Below are 23,559 nucleotides of genomic sequence, written 5' to 3'. Positions count from 1 at the left end.
AATGATAAACCCACATGTGCACAGAATTAAGATAACAGCATCAATCAAGCTCTATCGTTGTCTAGGGATAAATGACCAATTTCAAAGTGACACAAAGTTCAGTCCAATTTAGTTCAGTTCGCAGTAATCGTTGCCATGGCGATGGACAACGTGGGGGGAGAGAGAGAGAGAGAATGGGAACGACTGATCATTCAGAAACGGCTTCCACTCACAGACCGGCGATATTGCTCACAAGCAGCTTTCCGGGCGGGTCCTTTGTGATGTCACCTGAGGTCACCGACTGTGACCCCTCCTCCAGATGCGGTCGATCCTCTGCAGTGAACCCGGCACCCAAGCGAGGGTGGACACACACCGGGTTCCCGCTGATCGTACCTTTCCACCCTGTGCATTTAAGGTCCGGTACTTCCCACCGACTCGTGAGAGGCGCACCGCTTCCAGGGTCTCGTTACTTCGGGTGTCGTGTGTGTCCTGCCTTAGCGAACCTGTCCCTTTTTATACCCCTGCTGGGGTATTGCCTGTCCATCACTTCAAACAGTTCAGGGTTCAAAGGGGGAGCCGCTCCAGACAGCTCTCTCTCCCGTCCCTTCATTACACATCTCCAGATCGCCTGTCCATTACTTCAAACAGTTCAGGGTTCAAAGGGGGGAGCCGCTCCAGACAGCTCTCTCTCCCGTCCCTTCATTACACATCTCCAGATGCTGCTTCATTGTTCCTTATCTCTCCTTCCCCTGAGGACAGGTGGCAGACCAACTGCTGATGCCACTGATGCTAACCCAGGCCAGCAAACATCTTAATTTTATGTGTATTCTTGTCACAGTGCATAAGTATTTCTCTGTCAATGCTCTCTCTAACAGCATGGGTCTGGAGGCATCGCTGATGAAGGTTCTGCAGCCTGAAATGGTTCTGGGAATGGAACTGGAGTCATGGCTGATGATCTGGAGGGTTGTTCCACAAGCTGCTTGTCAAAACAGAGAGCCAAAGTGATGAGGCTTTTGAGGTTGGTGGGTATCTCTCTGGTAGTTAGCTCATCTTTCAAGCACTCTAATGAGCCATCAGCACTTCCCCATTCCAGCTGCCTTCCGCTTCAAGGGTCCTGATTCCACGGTGTAATCCAGCACCGCGTATGAGCCTTGATATCTGAGCCACTGCCTCCCTTCCATTCCTGGATGGCACATCTCAGCGGTGTAACCCTCATATCTGTTGCAAATAGGGGGAGGTTCTTATTTTTGTAGTTAGTGGCAGCCCAGGTCAAGCTTACCCAGTCAGGAGAAAGATGACAAAAGTAATCTTAGCTCAGTCCATAAAATACAGAGATGGCAAAAGTAATCTTAGCTCAGTCCATAAAATACAGAGATGACAAAAGTAATCTTAGCTCAGTGCATAAAATACAGAGATGACAAAAGTAATCTTAGCTCAGTGCATAAAATACAGAGATGGCTAGAGCTTGAAGTGCAAGAAGCTCTAAGACAGGAAGTTGAGGCATCGGGTTGGGGATCTGTCACAGCGTTTGAACACCAGAATCCAGGACTTCGAGGCAGGAGGTTGACGGGCATGGGATTACAGTATTGAGACGGAGTGATGGTTGAGAGTGCCAGGCATAATGCCAATGGTTTCCTGCCACTTCTGGATCATGTGCTTATGTCAATGGACAAGCAAACTCAGCTGGGTCAGTCACTTGTTCACCCATCCTGTCAGGAAATGTAGAGACGGCTTGACTCAGGTGCAGAGTCGTGGACATGATTCAGCCGTGAACAATAACATTAATATGAAAGTGCTAAAAAACAAGCCATGAGGGGCCACCAAACAAGGGAGAACAGATACTGGGCAACAAGGTACCTGAAGGCTAAGGGCAACTGGTTGAGGCTGTTTTTTTTTTGATGAGTGAACAAAGATTGTAGATGATAGCTGGTCTTAAATAGGTTGCTGGCGTTGAGTTAGAAATGAGTGGCAGGTGATTCCTGTTAACTGTGTGGAAACTGGGAAGCACCTGCCTATGCAAGCCTGACAGGATATACCTACTGCTTGCTAGATTTTGCTCCCCTTGCATTCACCTTTTAATGTGGCTTTCTCTCCTCCATCTTTCCACACAGATGAAGGGTCTCTACCCAAGCTGTTGACTGTTCATTTCCATTACAGTTGCTGCCTAACCTAGACCATATGACATGGGACCAGAATTATTCTCTTTAGCCCATTGAGTCTGCTTCAACATTCCATCATGACTGATGTATTATCCCTCTCAACCCCATTCTTCTGCCTTACCCTTTAATGCCCTTACTAACCGAGAACCTATCAATCTCCGCATTAAATAATCCAATAACTTAGACTCCACAGCTGCCCATGGCAATGAATTCCACAGATTGGCCACCCTCTGGCTAAAGAAATTTTCCCTCATCTCTGTTTTAAATAGACGTCCCTCAATTCTGAGACATTTCTGGCATTCTGTTAGTGTCTTCCACAGTGAAGATTGATGCAAAGTATTTATTAAGTTCATCCACCATTTCTTTGTCTACTATTACTAGCTCCCCAATGTGATTTTCCAGTGGTCTGATATCCACTCTTGTCTCTCTTTTATTCTTTATATATCTGAGAAAACCTTGTATCCTCTTTTATATAATTAGCTAGCTTACCTTCATGTTTCGTCTTACCTCTCTTTATGGCTTTTTTAGTGCCCTTCTGGTGGTTTTTTACAAGTTTCCTAATCCTCGACCTTCTCAGTAATTTTTGCTATACAACATGCCCTCACTTTTTTGTTTTATGCTGTCTTTGACTTCCTTTGTTAGTGATGATTGCCTAATCATCTCATTAAAATGCTTCTTCATCTTTGGGATCTATCTTTTCTGCGCTTGTGAATTTTCCTTGGAAAAACCAACCATTGCTGTTCTGCCATTATCCCTGCTAATGTCTCCTTCCCATCAACTTTGGCCAGCTCCTCTCTCATGCCTTTGTAATTCCCTTTACTCCACTGTAATACTGATATATCTGATTTTAACTTCTCTTTCTCAAACTGCAAAGTGAATTCTAACATATTATGATCACTGTCTCCTAAGGTTTCCTTTACCTTAAGCTCTCTAATCAAGTCTGGGTCATTATATGGCACTGAATTCATAATTGCCATTCCCCTAGTGAGCTCAACCACAAGCTCTCTAAAGAAACACCTCATAGGAATTCTACAAATTCTCTCTCTTGGGATTCAGAACTAACCTTATTTTCCCAATCTACCAGCATATTGAAATCCCCCAATATTATCATAATATTGCCTCTTTAACATGCATTTGCAATCTCCCATTGTACCTGGCAGCCCACATAGAACCATAGAACCATAGAACATTACAGCACAGAAACAGGCCTTTTGGCCCTTCTTGGCTGTGCTAAACCATTTTTCTGCCTAGTCCCACTGACCTGCACCTGGACCATATCCTTCCATACACCTCTCATCCACGTACCTGTCCAAGTTTTTCTTAAATGTTAAAAGTGAGCCCGCATTTACCACTTCATCTGGCAGCCGATCCCACGCTTCCACATCTTTGTTACTGTTTGGAGGTTTGTATGTAACTCCCAAGATCTTTTTACCTTTGCAGTTTCTTAAATCTACCCACAAGGATTCTACATCTTCCGATTCTGTCACCTCTTTCTAAAGATTTGATTTCATTTTTTTTTTCAACAGAGTTACTTCATCTCCTCTGCTTGCATGCCTGTCCTTTCAAAACAACGCGTATCCTTGAAAGCTAAGCCCCCAGCTATGATCTTGTTTTAGCCATGACTCAATGCGAACAGCATCATACCTGTCTAACCTGATGACCTTTTGAAAACTTGCTTCTGAAAAAGGCATTTAAACACAGATTTTAACAGCTATTTATTATTATTTATTAAAATATAAAAAGTAATTTAAACTTTAATTTTGATTTAAAAGTAACCTTAAACTTCCAGAAGTTATTTGAAAACTCAAAAGTAAATTAAGAAAAATAATCTAGGCTGGTGAATCCATTTGAATGAGTGGGGTTATTTTACTGCACATCTGGCTCTTCCACTCAACACAAATGAGTGCCATAAGTGGACATGGGATTAGGTAGAATGGGACCTTTTTGATCAGATGGCCTTTTAGTGGATTGGTTGCAACAAGCATAACATAGGAGAATGTTTTGGACCATTAATTATGGCAAAAACCTGAGACTCAATGTGGAAGGAATGAACACAATTGCTGAGCATTGACAAAGTGAGTCGGGAATGATACCCTTGCTCTCTTTTCTAGCTCACTGAGGTAGAAGGCAAAGCGTGAAAATGAAGTTTCTGATTCATCCTACGTTCTTTGCAAAGTTTTGTTTAAAGAGCTGACATGAGTAATTAATCTCTTTCCTCCCCCTATTCTTTTCAGCAGATATGTCCATATTGCAATACATATTTTATTCTGTTTTAAATTCTGACTACAAGAACCTGAAAAAGCCGTGCATCTGAGACAAAACAGCTGTACCCTCATCTACAATCGTGCATCAATACACTCCCACAGCCCTACCCCAAGCCACAACTTTTTGCTCTGTTCTTTGGTTCATGGCCATCCTGTCAGGGGAAGTTGCTTTTTTGTCTCAGCTCAAACAAAAAAATCTGAATTGTGAACAATCTGATTGCTTAGCCTCTGAATCTTTTATCTATGATTACCAGCACTTCAGAGTAGTCCAGCCTCTCAATTTAATTGAAGTTCCTCCTCTCTGTTACTACTTGTATAGAGCAAGTTTAGAAATAGTGATTACAGGGGCTGGTGATCTGCTATTTCCACAACTGAACTGATACTTGCGCATACATAATGACATGTAACTCATGGTGTCTTGTGGATGAGATTTCATCTTTAGCAATTTAATGATGCGAAGGTAGGACTTTCATAATACTGGAGTAATCACACATGAAGAAGTTTATTTACTGTAGTTGAGTGAAGACATCAGTCAATTTTGTTTGTTTGAAATAATTGAAGTAATTATAGAGTAGTACAGCATGGAGACAGTCTTTTACATCCATAGAGTTTATATAAGCTATTGAGCACTTACTTGTACAGATCCTACACTAATCCCATTTTATTCACACCACATTCCCCACCAACTTTCTCCAGATTCTACTATTCACCTACACATTTGATGCGGCTTACAGTGGCCAATTATCTCACCACCCTGAATGACCTAAGTATGTGGGTGGCGAATAGAGCGTGCAAAGAAAGCTCATGCAGTCATGAGGGAAATGTGCTAGCACCATGTTGCAACATGAGATGTCAGGAATGAACCTGAGTCACCAGAGCTGTGAAGTAACATCTCGATTAACTTTCTTGGGTATCCTCCATAAAGTGCCACAAGTGAAACTATCCAAAGTTCTCTCCCCTCCTGTCAGATTCCTTCTTCCCCAATCCTTTTCCTCTTCCACCTATCACCTCTCAGATTCTCACCGTTCCTCTCTCCCTCACATGGTTTCACCTATCAGTTTCTAGCTTGTATTCCTTCCCCTCCCCATACCTTCTTATTCTGGATTCTATCCTCTTCCTTTTCAGTCCTGATGAAGAGTCTTGGGCCAAGATGTCATCTGTGTATTCCTCTCCATAGATGTTGCTTAACCTGCTGAGTTCCTCCAGCATTTTGTGTGTTGCCTTCAATAATTTTGTTGACTTACTTGAAATCTTTTTTCAGAAAGGAAAATTTGAACAATTTTACCGATTATGATCATCTTCGGATGGTCGTGACTTGCCTCTTATCCTTTTGAAATCACTCAAGGAATCCTCTTTTGGCTTCCGGTCCAACCAAGTGTTTTCTCTTGGTAACGATATGGGTCCTGATTCCATATTGATTCTGTTATTCCATGCCTTTATCTGTTTATCCCAACTGCAATGCAGTGTGTTAAAATTTAAGAGGTTTTAACTTTATCCAGGAGAATATTTTAAACTAGAGATTCTACAAATGCCAGATGGTTGATGCTATAGGGTGCAGAAGACCAATTAGGAAAGTTCAGTGGTGTTCTGCGCTCTGGCGAAAGGTCTAGGTTCAGTGGAGAGAAGGGGCTGGCAGACATGACCAATAATCTAGACCTGGAGTCAGGCAACTAGCAAGGTAATGGATTTGAGATGAGTGATCTAAAGGTATCTGATCCAGAAGAAGGTCTTCAACAAGGGTGAGGATTAGGCAAAGTAACTGTAGAAAACTGGTTTGAATGATGGTGGTGGACGGGAATTGAAGGTTACAATATGGGCCTTTGCGATATTGAGGGAATTTCTAGATGGTCATTCTGGGTTGCCTCACTGATCAAGGTAGAGGAAGTTTGGCACCTGTATTGGAAGGGTTATTAAAAGAAAAATCAAGGTGGGGTATGTTGCTGTAGTGTTGATAGTGGCCTTGAAAAGTCAGAAGTAAGTTTGGAACCTGTATTGCATGTGCTCCAGTTCAGCACTACGTTATTAAAATCAATTTGCCTCAGCAGTACCCACAGTCCCACAGTTTTTCAGTAGAAATGATGCATTACCTATACAGAAAATATATCACAGTATGTAAAGATGGATTCACTTCAGAAATGAAAAAGCCCAAATTTCAAAAGTGTCAAGAAATAAGTGAGAAATAGTCAAGATAGCACTTTTATTTTGAGTAAAATAAATTTTCAATTACTCAGTGGCAAATAACGAACAGAATTATTGTGCATGAATTTCCTAGTCCAAGAAGGTTTAAGTAGCTTTTGGTCTTGACTTGCTCCATTTCTCTACTTCACCCTTCTCAAACTGTTCAGAACCTTGTTGAACTTGTACAAGGCATTGGTAAGGCCAAATTTGGAGTATTGTGTACAGTTCTGTTCAGCGAATTATAGGAAAGATGTCAATAAAATTGAGAGAGTACAGAGAAGATTTACTAGAATGTTGCCTGGGTTTCATCTCCTAAGTTACAGAGAAAGGTTGAACAAGTTGGGTCTTTATTCTTTGGAGCGTAGAAAGTTGAGGGGGAACTTGATAGAGGTATTTAAAATTATGAGGGGGAGAGATAGAGTTGATGTGGAGAGGCTTTTTCCATTGAGAGTGGGGGAGATTCAAACAAGAGGACATGAGTTGAGAGTTAAAGGGCAAAAGTTTAGGGGTAACATGAGGGAGAACTTCTTTACTCAGAGAGTGGTAGCTGTGTGGAACGAGCTTCCAGCAGAAGTGGTTGAGGCAGGTTCGATATTGTCATTTAAAGTTAAATTGGATAGCTATATGGACAGGAAAGGAATGGAGGGTTATGGGCTGAGTGCAGGTCGGTGGGACTAGGTGAGAGTAAGATTTCGGCACGGACTAGAAGGGCTGAGATGGCCTGTTTCCATGCTGTAATTGTTATATGGTTATATAACCTTCATATGACACCATAAATATCATATCTATATCATTTGCCCTCAGCAACAACAGTTGTAAAGAGAAAGGTTTTGTTCTAGTGTTGTGTTCCCCTTCAAGTTTGCATCTCAATCTGCAGCACAAATTGCACAATCTGCAGTTCATGATGATGACTTCATCATAGTTTCCTTCCACTTTTGTCTTGAATTCTATTTTAAGAGTTTAATCCTTGGTCATTTGCTAAATTGACTTCAGCCAGCGAGTAATGTTCGATATGATAAATTGCTTCAAAAGGAAGATTCTGCCTCTAACTTGATTGATAAGGTTGAAGCTCATTGAACATGAAACGGTTTGAGTATCATTTATTAAGACTAAAGTTCATTTTCTATCTCAACACCATTTTCCCGCCCTATCCCCATAGCTTTTCACTTCTTTAATGTCCAAAATTCTATCAGTATCTGATTACTATAAGTAGTTGAAGCTCAACAGCAATCCAGGGTAGGAAATAACTAACATTTTAAATTCTCGACTATCAGTGTCAGGGCACCAGATTGATTGACCCTGTTTATTCTCTCCTTTCGTTAGAACCAGTAGGTCACACTTGCTGCCTCCCAATCTGCAGGAACTATTCCACCTCAGGATTTTGGAAAATAACAACTGGAGCACTCACTATTGCCTAGGCACATCTCTCAAAAGCATGGCGGCAGATTTATCAGGTTCTTGGGGATCTGTTTTCAGATTCAATCATTCAGTAGTAATTGTATTATTTAATAATATTAATTTCTTTTACTTTTGCATCGGCACTGGCCCTGCAGTACTTCTGAAAGAGTTTTTGTGTCCTCGCTGTGAAGATAGAGGTTATTATTTATTTTCTCTGCCGTATCCTTTCTCCCCTGTTTGGCTGTAAGCCACCTGCATTTGCCCTCACGTGTATTTTCCTCTTTATATCCACTTCCAGCTTTGTTCCTCTCTCCCTTGACATTCCTTTCGGGTTCCACACCCCCTTTCCCTCCTCTTCCCCAATCTTGAAGCTAGTTTAACCCTCCTCACACATTCTAGCAAACTTCCTATGATATTGGCCCCAGTCCTATTGAGGTGTAGCCCATCCAAATTGTTCTGCTCCCATCTCCCATACTAATTAGGCATAAAATACTTTAACATGGATTGATTCGGTAAAGGTTAAAGGTGCATTTGAATGCCTTGCACTTACGAGCAACCAAGCAAATTGTAAAACATGAACATTTTGTCTTTATGAAGTCACCTTCCCCTTTCTAGTTTGTGTTTCTTTACATGGACAAACACAACTTACATTGATCATATGATCAGTTCAAAGCTGTCTTAAACCTGACCCCTGGATAGAATGTGTTATAAAAACAGGAACCAAGGTCTATATTTGTTTTGGATTGGATCAGGTAAATTTTCTGCCAATTTCCTTAAGAAAATTTACAGGTATCTGAGTATATAATGAGATAGTTTCATTGTCCATAAAATTAAAATACAGTGTCAGGTGGCAAATGAAATAGATGTGTTAATACTTTGGCTACAACTTTTCAGTTGATTAGTCTTCTGAAAATATCTTTCAGTCATGGATTAACCTCATAGGCATTTTCTATTTTACTGATGTAGGATCTTGACTCGCGATGTTGGCAATTCTTTTCCTTTCTTTCTTAGTGCACGACCTGTTGAGTTCCTCCAGCAATTCAAACTTTACATAATTTTAACTCAAAATTATATTAATGTTGCTTGATTTTTGCTGTCCCCAGTTATGAAAGGTGTTTGTTCTTGAGAACTGGTGATAAAGTGATCTTTTTAAAGTCAGAAATGAACAATTTCAATGTGGGCTGATTAACATAATCACTTACTGTGTGGTTTTCCCTGCGCAGTTACAATAGTACAGGATCAGAAAGTCTCACTTTTAAAGACTGGTTTCAATGGCCTTAAAGTATCAATGGATGTTGTATTGTTTGAAAAAGTATTTTACAAGTGTTAGTAAAAGAAATTGCCATGTGAGCTTCCAAAGCAAATCTCTTCAGTGTCTTTTGCTGTGATCCAGCAGTCTGCCTTTCTATGCTTATCTGACTAGAGCAGGGATGTTATATATGTCTGTCTGATTACAGCAGGGAGGTTATATGTAAACATTTTTTGAAGACCAATTGTATTTTGAATAACTTATTCCATAATGCCTAAAAGTTTTGGAATTTTTTTTACTAACTTTCCTATCTTGAAAAATGCTTTAAAATTTATGAAAGGATTTGAGTAAAATTAGATTTCCATAAGCCATGTCATCCATAATCCCAGGAAATCCCTGTACTGGAATTCAATTCCTCAACAGCACTGTGAGAATAACTTCAAGACCACAATCATGACAAGTCATGAAAGTGGCTCACTTTCTCAGGCCCATTAGGGTGAATGATAGTTATTGGCATTGACGATGATATCCGATATCCTGTAAGTAAATTAGGGTTTCACCCAAAAAGCTTCAAGCAGATTTCAGTGAATTCTTCACAAACCATCCCAATCATTGGCTAAGCATGAAAAGGAAGCAGTGTTACCCCGTGGAATTTGTTAGTGAAGGGCATCTGATAAATTTATGGCAGTCCAGTTCTTAAAATAACTTCAAACGAATATTAACTGTGTTGTGGTTGTTTCCCATTATTTGATTCCCATATCCAAGACTATAACAGACATCCCACCTCTCCTGGAAGTTCCGGGAGTCTCCCGCATATTAATAGTGGCTCCCTGATGCCCGTAAATGATATACAATGTCCCGGAAATTGATTTTTTTGAGAGAGAGAGAGAGAGAGAGAGTTCCAAAAAAAGAAAATATAAAACGTATGTCACCCCAGACTACACTAAAGTGTACCCCTGCCTAATAGGGGTCAAAAATAATGACAGTGTTGCTCGCTGCACTGTTTGCAACAGTGACTTTTCTATTGCCCACGGTGGGTTAAAATGTAAAAGACATGTTGAGGTGAGTTTAACAGGTGTCATTCATTCATTAGCATAGCGAACGTTATTTAAACTAGCTGGCTAGCTGCTAAGGAGCTACTCTATTGCAGACATCCCACCTCTCCCAGAAGTTCCGGGAGTCTCCCGCAAATTGATGGTGCTACCTCCCTGAAATGGTTTTTTTGTCTGCTATAAGCAAAGACACAGGAGAGACTATACAGATAGAAGGAGGAAGAATGTGAAGGTTTTGAAGGTGATCTTGGGATTTTAAGTCAATTCATGGATATACAGTATGCATTAAAGTAGATTTAATGAGATTTTTTCAGTTTGTCTAAGTGCTCAGATATCAGGGATGGATACCTGATATGGAATCCTTGGTAAGGTAAAGTTTCTACATGTCATACTGTAATTCTTCTAAAATGCTGACACCTCAGTATATATCTCATCAAAAGACACCCTTGGATACATAAAAACGACTTAGAATGCTAAGAATGATCATGAAGAAAATTATGACTTGTCTTACAATATTGAAGTTAATCATTTGAATTATTTTAGCATTAACAAAATGACCCTTAAAAACCTGGAACTGTATATCTTGATAAAAGCCCAGTCATGCTAATCCATTTTACAGCCATTTAGGCGAAGGAACTTTGCCCTTACAGAATTCACAAATTAAAACCTGAATATTTAAGATACAGAATAAAGTTTATGTGAAAATAGTAAACTTTATCTTATTTCAACTTGTGTTTCTTGAAACATGTGCAGAACAGATGGCTCCACGTTTTAAAAAATAGCATATAGATAATTTTCTAGGAACACAACCCCATTGTAATGAGGGGGTTGCATGTATTTTTGTTTTGAAATTCATGACTCACCATTAAATTAGGCATGGTTGTTTTATGCACATATTTTGAAATGTAATTAAATGTTCAGTTTTAACTTTTATGACTGCTAGATTTTATATGTCAGCTCACTCTTGAGGCTAAAACTTTAGCCCTTCAGTGGAATCAATTCTGAAATTTAAAGGGATCATTCTGATTCCTGTAGGTATTTCACAGTTCTGGAGAATGTGAATTTCTGAATAATTCGAACCATTTTCTAAATTACAGAACTGCAATTTTATAATGTTAATAATTTCTTCTCCCAAGAGGGAAGAGTTGAAAAGGAATATCTGAAAGAGAATTAGTTCAAGTTCAAGCCTTGTTTGTGCACATTTTCCCTGCCAAGTCAATTCTATTTTACCAAAGCATATGCAAAGTATAAAGTTCAATGGCACTTCTTGCTGGGGAAAAAATAATTTGCCAATTATGTAGAAACATAGAACATATGGAGTAAAAGTTTTTATTATTATCTCACTTAAATTATGTGTACTTCAGTTTAATGTCTGTCTCCAGTTATGTTCAAGGGAAATATGAAGAGGAGTTTGTTTACTCAGAGGGTGTTGAGAGTGTGCAACGAACTGCCAGTGGAAGTGGTGAATGGGGTTTTGATTTTAATATTTAAGATAAGTTTGGATAAGTACATGGATATGAGGTGTATGGAGGCCAATGGTCCAGATAGGACTAGGCAGAAAATAGATCAGCACGAACTAGATGGAGCAAAGAGTTGGTTACTCTGCTGCAGTTCTCTATGATTCTAAAAATCTATGTTCCTTTCAACAGATGACATAACTTGGTGGATGTTTTTAGTGTCACTGTTTTAAAATCTGGACTTGTGCATTGAGCTTCTGAAGAAATAACAGATCTAATATACAATTGAGCTGTTACCTTGTTGCGTTGTGAGGCCTTAATGCAGCCAGAGTAGTTGCCATATTTCCTTCAGAAAGGGAAGTTGGAGTAGGCATCATAATCTCATGCATCAACAGTACCGCCTTCAAAAATACCTTGGTTGATTCTGCTCCAATTCTCTTTCCAACCTAACCCAAATATCCTGATTGCTTGTCCTTTGGTCTAACCCTCAAATATTATCAACAATTGAGCATCCATAGCGCTTTGAGTTGGAACATTCCAGAATATCATGCCCTCTGAGAGAAGGTATTCTCCTCATTTGAAATGGTCCTTAGATGGTGAGCCTTAATCTCAGGATCTCAAATCTCCATCCATGCCTCTCAGTATATGTGTAGTCAATCCCGCTCAGATTTTTTTTATCACTATGAAATTATCTCAGTTGCAGAAAACCATCTTACTCAAATGCTTCTCACACAGCAACCTCCCAAGAGCCAATTGAGTGCATCTAATTCCGAAGGAAGCATATCTTGTTGTAGTCCAAAATTGTATACAATTTCTTTTTAATGGCTTACATGGTTGCAAAAAGAGTTTTGAATTCTGTGTCCCTTATACCAAAGGACAGCAACCTTTGCATTTCTGATTGCATGCCGTACCTGCATGTTTACTTTCTGCATTTTTTGAAGCAATGTATCCAGATCCCATATTTCCACCGTACCAAATTTCTTACCATTCAAAAGTGTTGTTTTTCCATTCTTACTTCACATTTCACAATGTTTTAATTTGTCTTGCCCAACTGTTTTCTTGATCTAACCAGATAGTCACTCAGGATAGAGAATTACATGCTTTTACCTGAGTTCTGTAGTTCCACTGACTCAGATGGTCATGAGGATCCAGACAGGTGGACTTAAGGTTCTCATTTCCATCCGCCATAGGCCAGGATTTCCAACAAGACCGAGTGGATGTTACATATTTTCAAGGATGTTGTGAGAATGTCCCTTTTCCCTCTGTTCACCTGGTAACCTTTGTCATGATAGAACCTGGAGTAAAATGTCTGGTTCAGGATTCCAACGGTGGGCATGAATAATGTGGTCGGCAACTCAAAACAGATAATCCTCTCAGTGCTGTAGTTGTTGACCTAGGAGGGGACTCTGATGTCAGTTCAGTAATCATGCCAGTGGATTTGTAAGACTTTATGGAGAGAGCATTGGTGATAGTTTTCCATGCTCACAGGTATCTCCTGCTGGAAGCTAACGTCTTATAAGTGTTCAGGAAGGCAGGAGTCAATGCTTTTGGTAGAACATGAGCTTTGACCTTGGTCGGAGCTTTGATTTGAGCTTGGTTTGAGCTTTGAAGCACTGTTTTCCCTAGTTGGCTAAAGATAGCACCCGTGAGTGCAAAAGTATTGCATTGTTTATCGACAGAGATTTATCATCACCTTCTGAAAGACAATTAGGCAATAAATGCTGGCTTTGGCAGAACAACCAGATGCCAAAGGATGAATTAATTGAAAAATAATACATCTAGCATTGGTAAACACTTTCTCCATTTCAAACGATTTCTTTTTTGAATTTAACGCTTACAGTATATGGCATAGAGCAAGCAGTTTTAAAAAATATTTTAAGACCATTCTTGGAACTTCAACAGAATCTCGCAGTACAATAACTAAATTCTATGGTGAAGCAAGATGCAGGTATAAGGACATCACAGAAGCTGAAAGTTGAGATGAACAGCAATGCTGTATTGGGCTGTGAGCCCAGATCTTTAATTGTCTAACATCTGGTGTTAAAAGTGGAATCCCGTTTAGTTTACTTCCAAAAGAGCTGGTTTGCCTAATCAGCTTTTTTTCTCGTTAAAACTACCCACTTCAAATATTTATCCATTGTCCTCTTAAAAGCTGTTATGAATTTTGCTCTGGAGAATCATACATCAAACTAAGGGCTAATCAATATCAGACCGTTTACTCTGCGCAAATCCCCCAAAATGAAATCAAATAACATTGCTTCCAATGTGTTTTGTAGGCGGAAGGGGAAATAATGCCGTCAACAGGAAGATATTAGTTTTGAAATGAAACCACATATATTGCAAGCCTCAGCTGTATGATTTTAATTACCAGTACTTTGTTTGAAATGGTTTATTTAATGTCTGCATCTGAACTGTGAAGGAGATCAAGCTATTCTACTCCATTTATGAGTTTATTCAGAAACCTCAAAGGATGTTTAACGGATTCAAGTCCCTTCACTAGAATAGAGAGGAAGATGCCGTTTTCTGTAGCAAGTCAATTTATGCATTTTAATAATCAGAATCAGAATTATTCCTCTATTGTTCTTTGGATGTTTGAAATAAAAATCAAAAACAAGGTAAACAGAGAACAGTACAGTGCACAGACCCTTTGGCCCACATAGTGTGCACGGAACAAGATAACAGAAGTAAACTAAAGCTTTTCTGCTTGTACAGAATTTATATATTCTTCCATTCCCAGCATATCGATGAACAAAGAGTAAAGCCCTAGCTCCCTTAATCTCTGATCATAATCCATACTCTCTAAACCAGCAGCATCCTGGCAACTCTCTTCTGTACCCTTTCCAATGCTTCCACATCCTTCCTATAGTTAGGCGATCAGAACTGGACACAGTACTCCAAGTGTGGCCTAACCAGAGTTTTACAGAGCTGCATCATTACCTCACGACTCTTAAACGCTATCCCTTGACTTATGAAAGCTAACACCCCATAAACTTTCTTAACTACCCTATCAACCTGTGAGGCAACTTTCAGGAATCTGTGGACATGTACCCCCAAATCCCTCTGCTCCTCCACACTACCAAGTATCCTGCCATTTACCTTGTACTCTGCCTTGGAGTTTGTCCTTCCAAAATGTACCACCTCACACTTCTTCGGGTTGAACTCCATCTGCCACTTCTCAGCCCACTTCTGCATCCTATCAATGTCCCTCTGCAATCTTTGACAATCCTCTACACTATCCACAACACCACCAACTTTTGTGTCGTCTGCAAACTTGCCAACCCACCCTTCTACCCCCACATCCAGGTCGTTAATAAAAATCACGAAAAGTAAAGGTCCCAGAACCGATCCTTGTGGGACACCACTAGTCACAACCCTCCAATCTGAATGTACTCCCTCCACCATGACCCTCTGCTTTCTGCAGGCAAGCCAATTCTGAATCCACCTGGCCAAACTTCCTGGATCCCATGCTTTCTGACTTTCTGAGTAAGCCTACCGTGTGGAACGTTGAATGAATACAAGATTATGAAACTTTAAGTGCAAAACTGAAAAAAAATTCTTTTCCTTTGCATTCATAATTGTAAATTTCTGCTTGTCCATATTAGGCTGTCCATTCTACAGAGTGGCCGAAAAGCTCACTGTCCAATGAACTGGAAGCATCTGGCAGCTATACTGTAGATGATGAAGATGATGACTTTTACTCTGGTTCCGGTTCTGGTGGTGAGTGTTTCTTTTTAGTGTCCTATGACTTCTAGACATTTTTATCTGATTTTTTTTTTTTTGCTTCAATTTTTGATGCTGATAACACTTAACCAGAGGTAACTCTTTAAAATTCTCACCAAGTCAAAATATGATAAATGTGCTGATGTGGTGAGCTGTGCTATTACAGGTAGGAAATCAACTTGTCTCACAATTCTACTTTCCTGCCCCTTTACCAGCCAACAGAGCAAAGAGAAGCACCTATTGTTGCCATGGCAAGTAGGAGAATTTTTCCAAAAATGCAATGTGCCACAAATTACCAGCATATTATGTGAGCCAAGAGGAATGTACTGAGGCTTTCTGTAAGGAGAAAAGGCAAAAAGTAAATACAACGGATTCTGGTTAATTGGGCCATTGGATAATTGAGGCAGCCACTTATTTGAGACAACTCTTAAAGAACAAAAACTAATTGAAAAAATTGCCATGATTCCCTTTGTTTATTTAGGACACTATGCTGTTTAATTGGGACAGGAGAATGTTGCTGAACAGGTTCCAACTAGTGTCAGTGCCCGCACTTGTGTGGCCGGTAGAGTGACCAGTTTTTAATAGCACCAGTTGCGTATGTTTGTGTGATTTTTGTCGCTGAGGAATAAGCAGTAAGATCATCAGAACTGTTTTGGTCACTGTGGTTTCAAGTGTTCAGGCTTGGAGATACCAGAAACAGGAGGGAGTGTAAAAATGAAGTGGTATCACTACTTCAGCAAGTTAGGAACTGCGAAGAATTTGAAGGTATCCATCATCATCTTGAATGTAACAATGCAAATGGTGATTTAAAGGTTGCAATCATTGATTACATTGTATGAAGTAGTCTGTTATCTGCACTAGATGTCCACGCTGATTTTGTTCATTCCGTACATTGGATGAATTCCTCTGTAGATTACTAATAGAAAACTAATACACAGGTTTATAAGAGTTAGTAGTACTATTATATTGTTCTAATTTTTCTGTATTTCATTTAAATACATAATTTATTAGACAGCTTGTCTTTTTTATACCTTTTTAACTATTTCCATGAAATTTCAGCTAAAGGGCTAAAACGTACAGGTCCCAATCAACCGGAATCCACTGTAATTGAATTTGTTTGTCTTGTTTGTCCTTAAGTTTGGGTCACCTCAGTACAGGAAGGAAGTGGATACAATAGAAAGAATGCAGAGGAGATTTACAAGGATGTTGCCTGGATTGGAGAGTGTGCCTTATGAGAATAGTGAACTTGGCCTTTTCTCCTTCGAGAACAGAGGATGAAAGGTGACCTGATAGGAGTGTATAAGATGATAAGGGGCATTGGTCGTGTGGACAGCCGCAGGCTTTTTCCCCAGGGCTGAAATGGCTAACACGAGGGGGTTAAGATGCTTGAGGGGGTTAAGATAGTTTTAAAATGCTTGGAAGTAGGTGCGGAGGGGATGTCAAGGGTAAGATTTTCACACAGAGAGTGGTGCATTGAATGCAGTGCTGGCAACAGTGGTGGAGGAGGCAGATATGGTGGGGGCTTTTAAGAGTCTTTTAGATAGGTACATAGAGCTTAGAAATATAGAGGCCATGCAGTAGGGCAATTCTAGGCAGCTTCTAGAGCAGGTTACATGGTCGGCACAACATTGTGGGCCGAAAGGCCTGAAATGTGCTGTAAATTTCTATGTTCTATGTTATGCTTTCTTTGTTTTCACCTTGATGCAGCATCTGCGAACCAGGATGCCTTGGGTATATCCCTTACCAGCATCTGTAGAACATAATTAAGATTATGTGCCTGTAATAAAATGCACAGTTGCAATGATGCTAACGAGATTCTTATTGGTACCTGAGGCATCTGACAACTTCCGATTTGAGGCATAGTTAATCATGCATACTCTGAAACAAGGCTAAGCATCTGAAAAAGGCACCATTCACCATGAACACCAGTTGGACTTTGCACATGTATCCTGATCCAGCTAGATTTGATTGCCCCAAATTTTGATTAAGATGGAGGTTTGTTTTGAATGAAAGAATCCTGAGGAGTTGGTGTACATAGTACTCAGCAATGATTATGTTTACTGACACCATGTGATAGGGCAACTCTACACAATGATTTTTGGACTTCATGCTCCTGGTAACCATGTGTTACGTCACGTTTAATAAAAGATTTCCTAGCAACTAGGGAACTAATACCTCACCTCTTGCCCTTCTACCATCAGCAGAGCTTAAATGAAGATTGCATTCTAACTTTGCACCAGTTTTATTATTTTCTTTTGTTTTTTTTTGCAGATGGCTTTATGCTGGAAAAAAGCTATTCTACTGCAGAGTATACAAAAACAGTGCCCTCAACAGCTCCAAGCAGTTCACACTACTCAAGCCAAGTACCTGTAACTGAGATCTCAAGCCAAGATGTGTTGAAAGATTTAAGCACAGTGCAAGTACATCCTGATGTGTTGGTTTTTAACACCACTACTGACACAACATTGACCACCACCCCTATGTCTTCCACTACTGTTTTGAAAAACTTTTTTGAGCCTGTTCCTGAATTCACAGCTAATAATTTCCAGCCACGGGATGCTAACGCCAACTATGACACTACTGCTACTGTTTCTCAAATGCATACAACTAGATCTAACATTGCACCCAGGATACTTAACCATGCAACTACTGTCATCAAAGAAGAATCCTCTACTGTGTCAAGTGTGATTGCAGCAAATGAAATAACTACAACAGGACTAACGGAAGATAATGAAACTCAAGAGGTGAGCTTTGAAAGAAAACTGAAGTTCAGATTACTTTTGTTGAAGAGATTATTCTTATTTAAATGAATCAATCCCACAATGGAATATTAAAGCCAGCTAATAAAAGATCTTGGCCACTTTAGCCAAAAATTTAGTTTGTTGTAAATTCCTCTAAAGTAGTAGAAAGTAATTTAATGTTTTAATATAAAACATAAAATGGCTATCTGTTAAATTAATCTGTAAATAACAGTAATGATAATATACTTCTCCGGTCAGAAGTGCATCAAAATATTCAGATCAGAAGGATGACAATTCTGTATAAAGCATCCTGACAACATTTTGATTTAAGGTGTAGAACATAAAGCAAACTTGCTTTATAATTTCCCCTCCACCCCTCCACTTGGATCCGCACTACACGTCCACTCCTTCAAGCTGCCTGACTGACTACTAGCAGACCTCCAGTCTGACACACAAAGTAATCCTCATTCCAAAGTGAGAGTATCAACAGGTAGATAAAGACATGGGCCCATGTTTAACTTTGGCTGCAAATTTGTCCTCCAGTCAAGACCACCAAGCCTGACATTTCCCTTCGCCTTTTACCCTCCACCCCAGCCACAAATGCTATGTAAGGCACTCCTGACAGGGTCAGGCAAAGTGTCATAACCAAATGACATCTTGATCTGAACAGTGTCATAGTAAGATGCAAATTCAATTGTTCAGTCAGCTTGTTAAATTAAGAGGCGTAGACTGATATCTCATGTTCACTAATGAAAATACATTTCTTGATATTGGGATGGAGTTTATACATTGGGTATTATGGCTGATTTTACTGCAAAGTATGCCCATTTTGAAATTTTCTTCCTGAATCTGATTTGTCCATTATCAAAGATTAAATGAGCTTAATGAAAGAGCATGCTACAGTTTTTTTTAGTTTTCTTTAAACAGATTCCTTTTTGCTTCAGGACGTAGAGTTTGATAAATAATGATCAGCACAAAATTCAAACAACTTTCATCAATGTCAGTTGAGTAATCAAAACCAGACTGCTAAACTTTTTTAGATATGTTAGCAAACTGAAGTTGCTTCATTTGTGAACTTAAAATACTCTTGTAAAATTTCTCGTTGCTGTAGATCCAAAAAGTCTGTTATACTTTTTGGAGGCAATTCAAAAACCTCCATGGAAATCCAACTAGCAATGGAGATAACTTCACATTAGGCTTATTGGTAGTTTTGTGGATGGGGTCTACCTTAATTATGTGGATATTAGAACTAGCATAGAAGCATATAATATTTAAGATATTTCTCTTTTATGATACAGTGGTGTTGAGCTTTGAGTTTACACACTGAAACTTCTGTTGCATTAGCAACTCTGGTCACAAAACCACCTTTTACTAGTTTAGTATTTTGTGTAAATATGAATAGTTGCATCAACGACTAAAATATGTGATCTTGAAGTATTCTTAAAGCGATGTAAAAATAAATTCAGCAAAAGATTATTGCTAATTAAAATCTTAAGCGATCTGAACTGCTTTATTTAGGATGCAACAATAATAGTGGATTTTGACAGTCAAACAGAGGACTATTTCATCAGTGATGTTAAGAAAGAAACTTTCGTAAACGCTAAGCCAAGTTTAGGCAAACCAGCAGAAGACATCTCGCCTGATTACAATAGATCTCTGAGTATTTTGGAAAGGCGTGAATTATTGGCAGGTATGTGCTTTTCATTTCCTATGGCAACCATTTTTTTAAAGTAGCAGATAAATACAGAAACTTCTGCAAAACTGCACATGATTTATCAGCACCCACAGAAGTGTACTTACATCTTCTGATGAAGACACAGCTTTTCAGAAAGGAGCAGTATTGCTGAAATTCTGGTTTCAGGTTTGAATAACTGGCATTAAAATAGACTCAGTGGCAACTTTATTAAGTACACCTGTACATCTGCTTGATAATACAAATATTTAATCAGCCAATCATGCGGCAGCAACTCAATGCATAAAAGCATGCAGACATAGTCAAGACGTTCCTTTGTTCAGACGAAACATCACAATGAGGAAGAAATGTGATCTAAGTGACTTTGATTATGGAATGATTATTGGAGCCAGGCAAGGTGTTTAAGTATCTCAGAAACAGCTGATCTTCTAGGATTTTCATGCACAACAGTCTCTAGAGTTTACAAGAAAAACAAGAAGAGAAACATCCAGTGATCAGCAGTTCAAACTGACAGGAAGGCGGGAGTGACCACACATTACAACAGTGGTGTGCAGAAGAGCATCTCTGAGTGCACAGCACATTGAACCTTGAAGTGGATGGGCAACCGCAGCAGAAGACCGTGAACATACACTCAGTGGCCAGTTTATTAGGACAGGAGGTATCTAATAAAGTGGGCCCTGAGTGTATTTTTCTCTATTTGAATACAAGAGCCATTCACCAAAACTGTTGTTAGTCACTCAGTCAACATTGTTTCCATGTAATCAATGTTCCTTTTATGCTATATATTTCAACCTTGCTGATAACTCTGTTATGTGTCACCTTATCAAAAGCTTTTTGAAGTCAATGTACACCATATCAATGTATTATCTTAACTGCATTCTCTGTTGCATCAAAAACACTCTATCAGATTGCTTAAATATGATTTTCCTTTAACAAATCCATGCAAACTTACAATTTGACTCTTAAAATGCTTTAGAAGTCTTGAAACAATCCTAGGATCTAGTCATTCCTATCTTTAAACCCTTCCAATTGCACTAACTAACTTATTCTATGTGGTTACTATTTTCTGCCTTCAGATTATGAGGGCCAGTAGAACAGGAAACAGTGATGATAATGATTATGTAGTGACAGATTGGAGGAGTATTATGCATGTATTGTGGCTAAGGCAGCTCAAATTTGGGGTGTGGGATTTAATAATTATGATATGTTCTGTGGATATCAGAATTTGGAACATCATCCAGTATTACAAAATTCTCTGAGTTAATTAACAACTACATCTTTGCCTTTTTACCTTCAAGGTGCTGTTGCTGGAGGACTCGTGGGACTCATGATTGCTGTTTTGCTGATAGTAGTGTTGGTATATCGAATGAAGAAAAAGGATGAGGGAAGCTACACATTGGATGAATCTAAGCAACCTAACGGAGGGTACCAAAAGCCACAAAAGCAAGAGGAGTTCTATGCCTAACTCAGTCTTACAAGTTCTGCATCATTCTTTTATGCCATAAGATCAAGTTGTATTTTTTTCCTTTCTTTTCGCCTGCATTACAAAATGAATCGGAAAACTGCCATTCTAATCTTGATCTCTGCGATAATTGTACTTTCTGACATTTTTGAGACAGGCAGAGATAATGTACTTGTTTAATGGGAAATATTGCAATTTGGCTTCTTAGGCAAGAAGGTTTAGTTAAACTTTCACTTCAGTTTTTATATTCTGGTAGATAACAAAGTTAGGCTTTAATTTGAATAAAAAAAGTTGGGCATCTACAATACTAAGTTGTAAAGCTGCAAAATGTCTACACATGTAAATTTTTGTAATGTAAAAATATTTACTAAATGGGAGGGATGGAAGGCGACAGAGATACTGATGTGATTTCAAACTATATGAAAGCTTATGATATGTATCTAATTATATAGGTATATAATACAGAGAAGACTGTGCTTGGCTATGCATTTGTTTATATTTTGTGTTGTAAAATGTTATTAACTGAGAACATGCATTACCTTTTTAAAGAGCTGATATATGAATTGATATACTAATTTTAACAATTTCTCTGGGTTTTTTTTGACAATTGAAGGATTAATTGGAAAATTATGTCCTTATCAAATTGTCCAATTAATCAAAATAGGATGGCAGGAACAGCTGACATTTTCTTGAGTTACATTTTTTTTAATCCTGATGTTTTTCAGCTTCATTCCTGTCATCATTATGTTTATTGTAATATAACTAGTCATTGAAGCACCTGATCTATTTTAAAGAGCTGGATCTCAAAGTTTGTATAAGATGCAGTAGTTCTTGGATGATCCCTCCCAACTCCACCACCATTTTGCACAGGCAGGTTTTTTTTAAAATTCCTGAACTTCACTTTTCTTGGTGATATAACTTAACTAAATAAAGTTGATACATTTTTTTCAGTTATACCTTTTGTCTGCTTACTGTAAGTATACTGTAATTTCCTAATCTAGCAATACAGCTAGTTTATGCTGAGACTTTGAAAGGTCTGCAAACAGAGTCATTTACTGAATGTGACAAGCAAAGAAGAAGTCAAGCACCTTTCTGTATAGATGGATATATAAGAGTGGAACCTTGAACTGTGTTGGAGAGGTTTCTTTTTCAACTGCCTCCCCAGTTCCTAAAAAAAATTAATATGCATGATGATTTCCTGATTTTTTTTCTTATCAACGTCATGCATTTTGAAGCTGTCATGAAATTGTGAGCAAATGATTTATTAAGTAAACAGTGGTGTGTGCCTCATGGTTCCAGCTAGTCCACTTAATTTAAATTAGGCTGTGAAATTGAGCTGTATTCACAACCTGATCCCTCTGCAGGATGAGATCTGCAGAACACTTCTAAGGTAACAAAGATTAAAACATACAAATTTTTTTTGTACAACAGAAATAGTAGTCAATTTGAGGATTGAACCATTTGTAACTACCAAAAAAAGGCTAGTTATCAAAAGATTTGGTTAAACATAGGGATCGTCACTTAGTGATTAATTCCTTCAGTGTTGAAGTATGTATGATGGTTTCTATTTATTACCTGTGCTATTTCTATATGTATCAAGCAATAAAAACACTTTGGCACACTAACTACTGCAATTTGGCCACTGTTCTGGATTTTTTTGTGTTTCTTAAAGCATTTGCAGGAGGAAATATCTTCATGGAAACTTAAAATTGATAATATAAACTGGTGTAGATCGGTAAAGCATGTCAGGTTTCTGGAAATTTTATCTGATGTAAGCAGTATCTAAATTGCAAGCGTGCTGTGGATCTTACCCATTGGTTGCTGCAAGGATGAAATTTGGCCCAGCTTGGAAATGTCTCAGAACAGACTGTCTGTAAAGCCATGTGATAAGTGATTTGAAATGTTACCACTGTACCAAATAAGCCGAGGAGCAAAATTTTGTTTTTAAACTCCGACTTAGCCGATTGCTATTAAAAGCTCCAAATTCCAAAATTTTCTGACATTTTTTCTATGTAGGGATAGCAGGTGTGAGAGGCTGCACCAGTCTTCATACTTGTATGCAGGCTGAGGGAGGGCTTGGAGCAGGTCAGGTTGGTGTCTTATTTCTGCTTGTTCCAAAGCATTTTTTTTACCATGTCTCAATTGCTTTCATTACCCCTGATATAAGGCAAAAGAGAATCAGTCTGGTTCATAAAGATTATTTACCA

At 38.8% G+C, this 23,559-nt stretch overlaps 1 protein-coding gene across 1 annotated transcript in view; it reads left to right on the top strand.

Annotated features, from left to right (window-relative positions):
• LOC134358651 (syndecan-3-like) overlaps positions 1 to 23,303 on the top strand; it is a 51,190-nt gene extending 27,887 nt beyond the window's left edge. The window contains exons 2-5 of the mRNA XM_063071109.1: positions 15,339 to 15,453; positions 17,728 to 18,200; positions 19,716 to 19,887; positions 21,189 to 23,303. Of these exons, the coding sequence (XP_062927179.1) occupies positions 15,339 to 15,453; positions 17,728 to 18,200; positions 19,716 to 19,887; positions 21,189 to 21,355 (927 nt within the window). The 3' untranslated portion in view covers positions 21,356 to 23,303. The remainder of the gene's footprint in view (positions 1 to 15,338; positions 15,454 to 17,727; positions 18,201 to 19,715; positions 19,888 to 21,188) is intronic.
• Positions 23,304 to 23,559: the final 256 nt, after the last annotated feature.

This window comes from Mobula hypostoma, chromosome 2 (assembly GCF_963921235.1).
Source record: "Mobula hypostoma chromosome 2, sMobHyp1.1, whole genome shotgun sequence".
Lineage (NCBI taxonomy): Eukaryota > Metazoa > Chordata > Chondrichthyes > Myliobatiformes > Myliobatidae > Mobula > Mobula hypostoma.
Note: the sequence above shows the minus strand (reverse complement) of the source record. Positions and strands in the feature narration are given on the sequence as shown.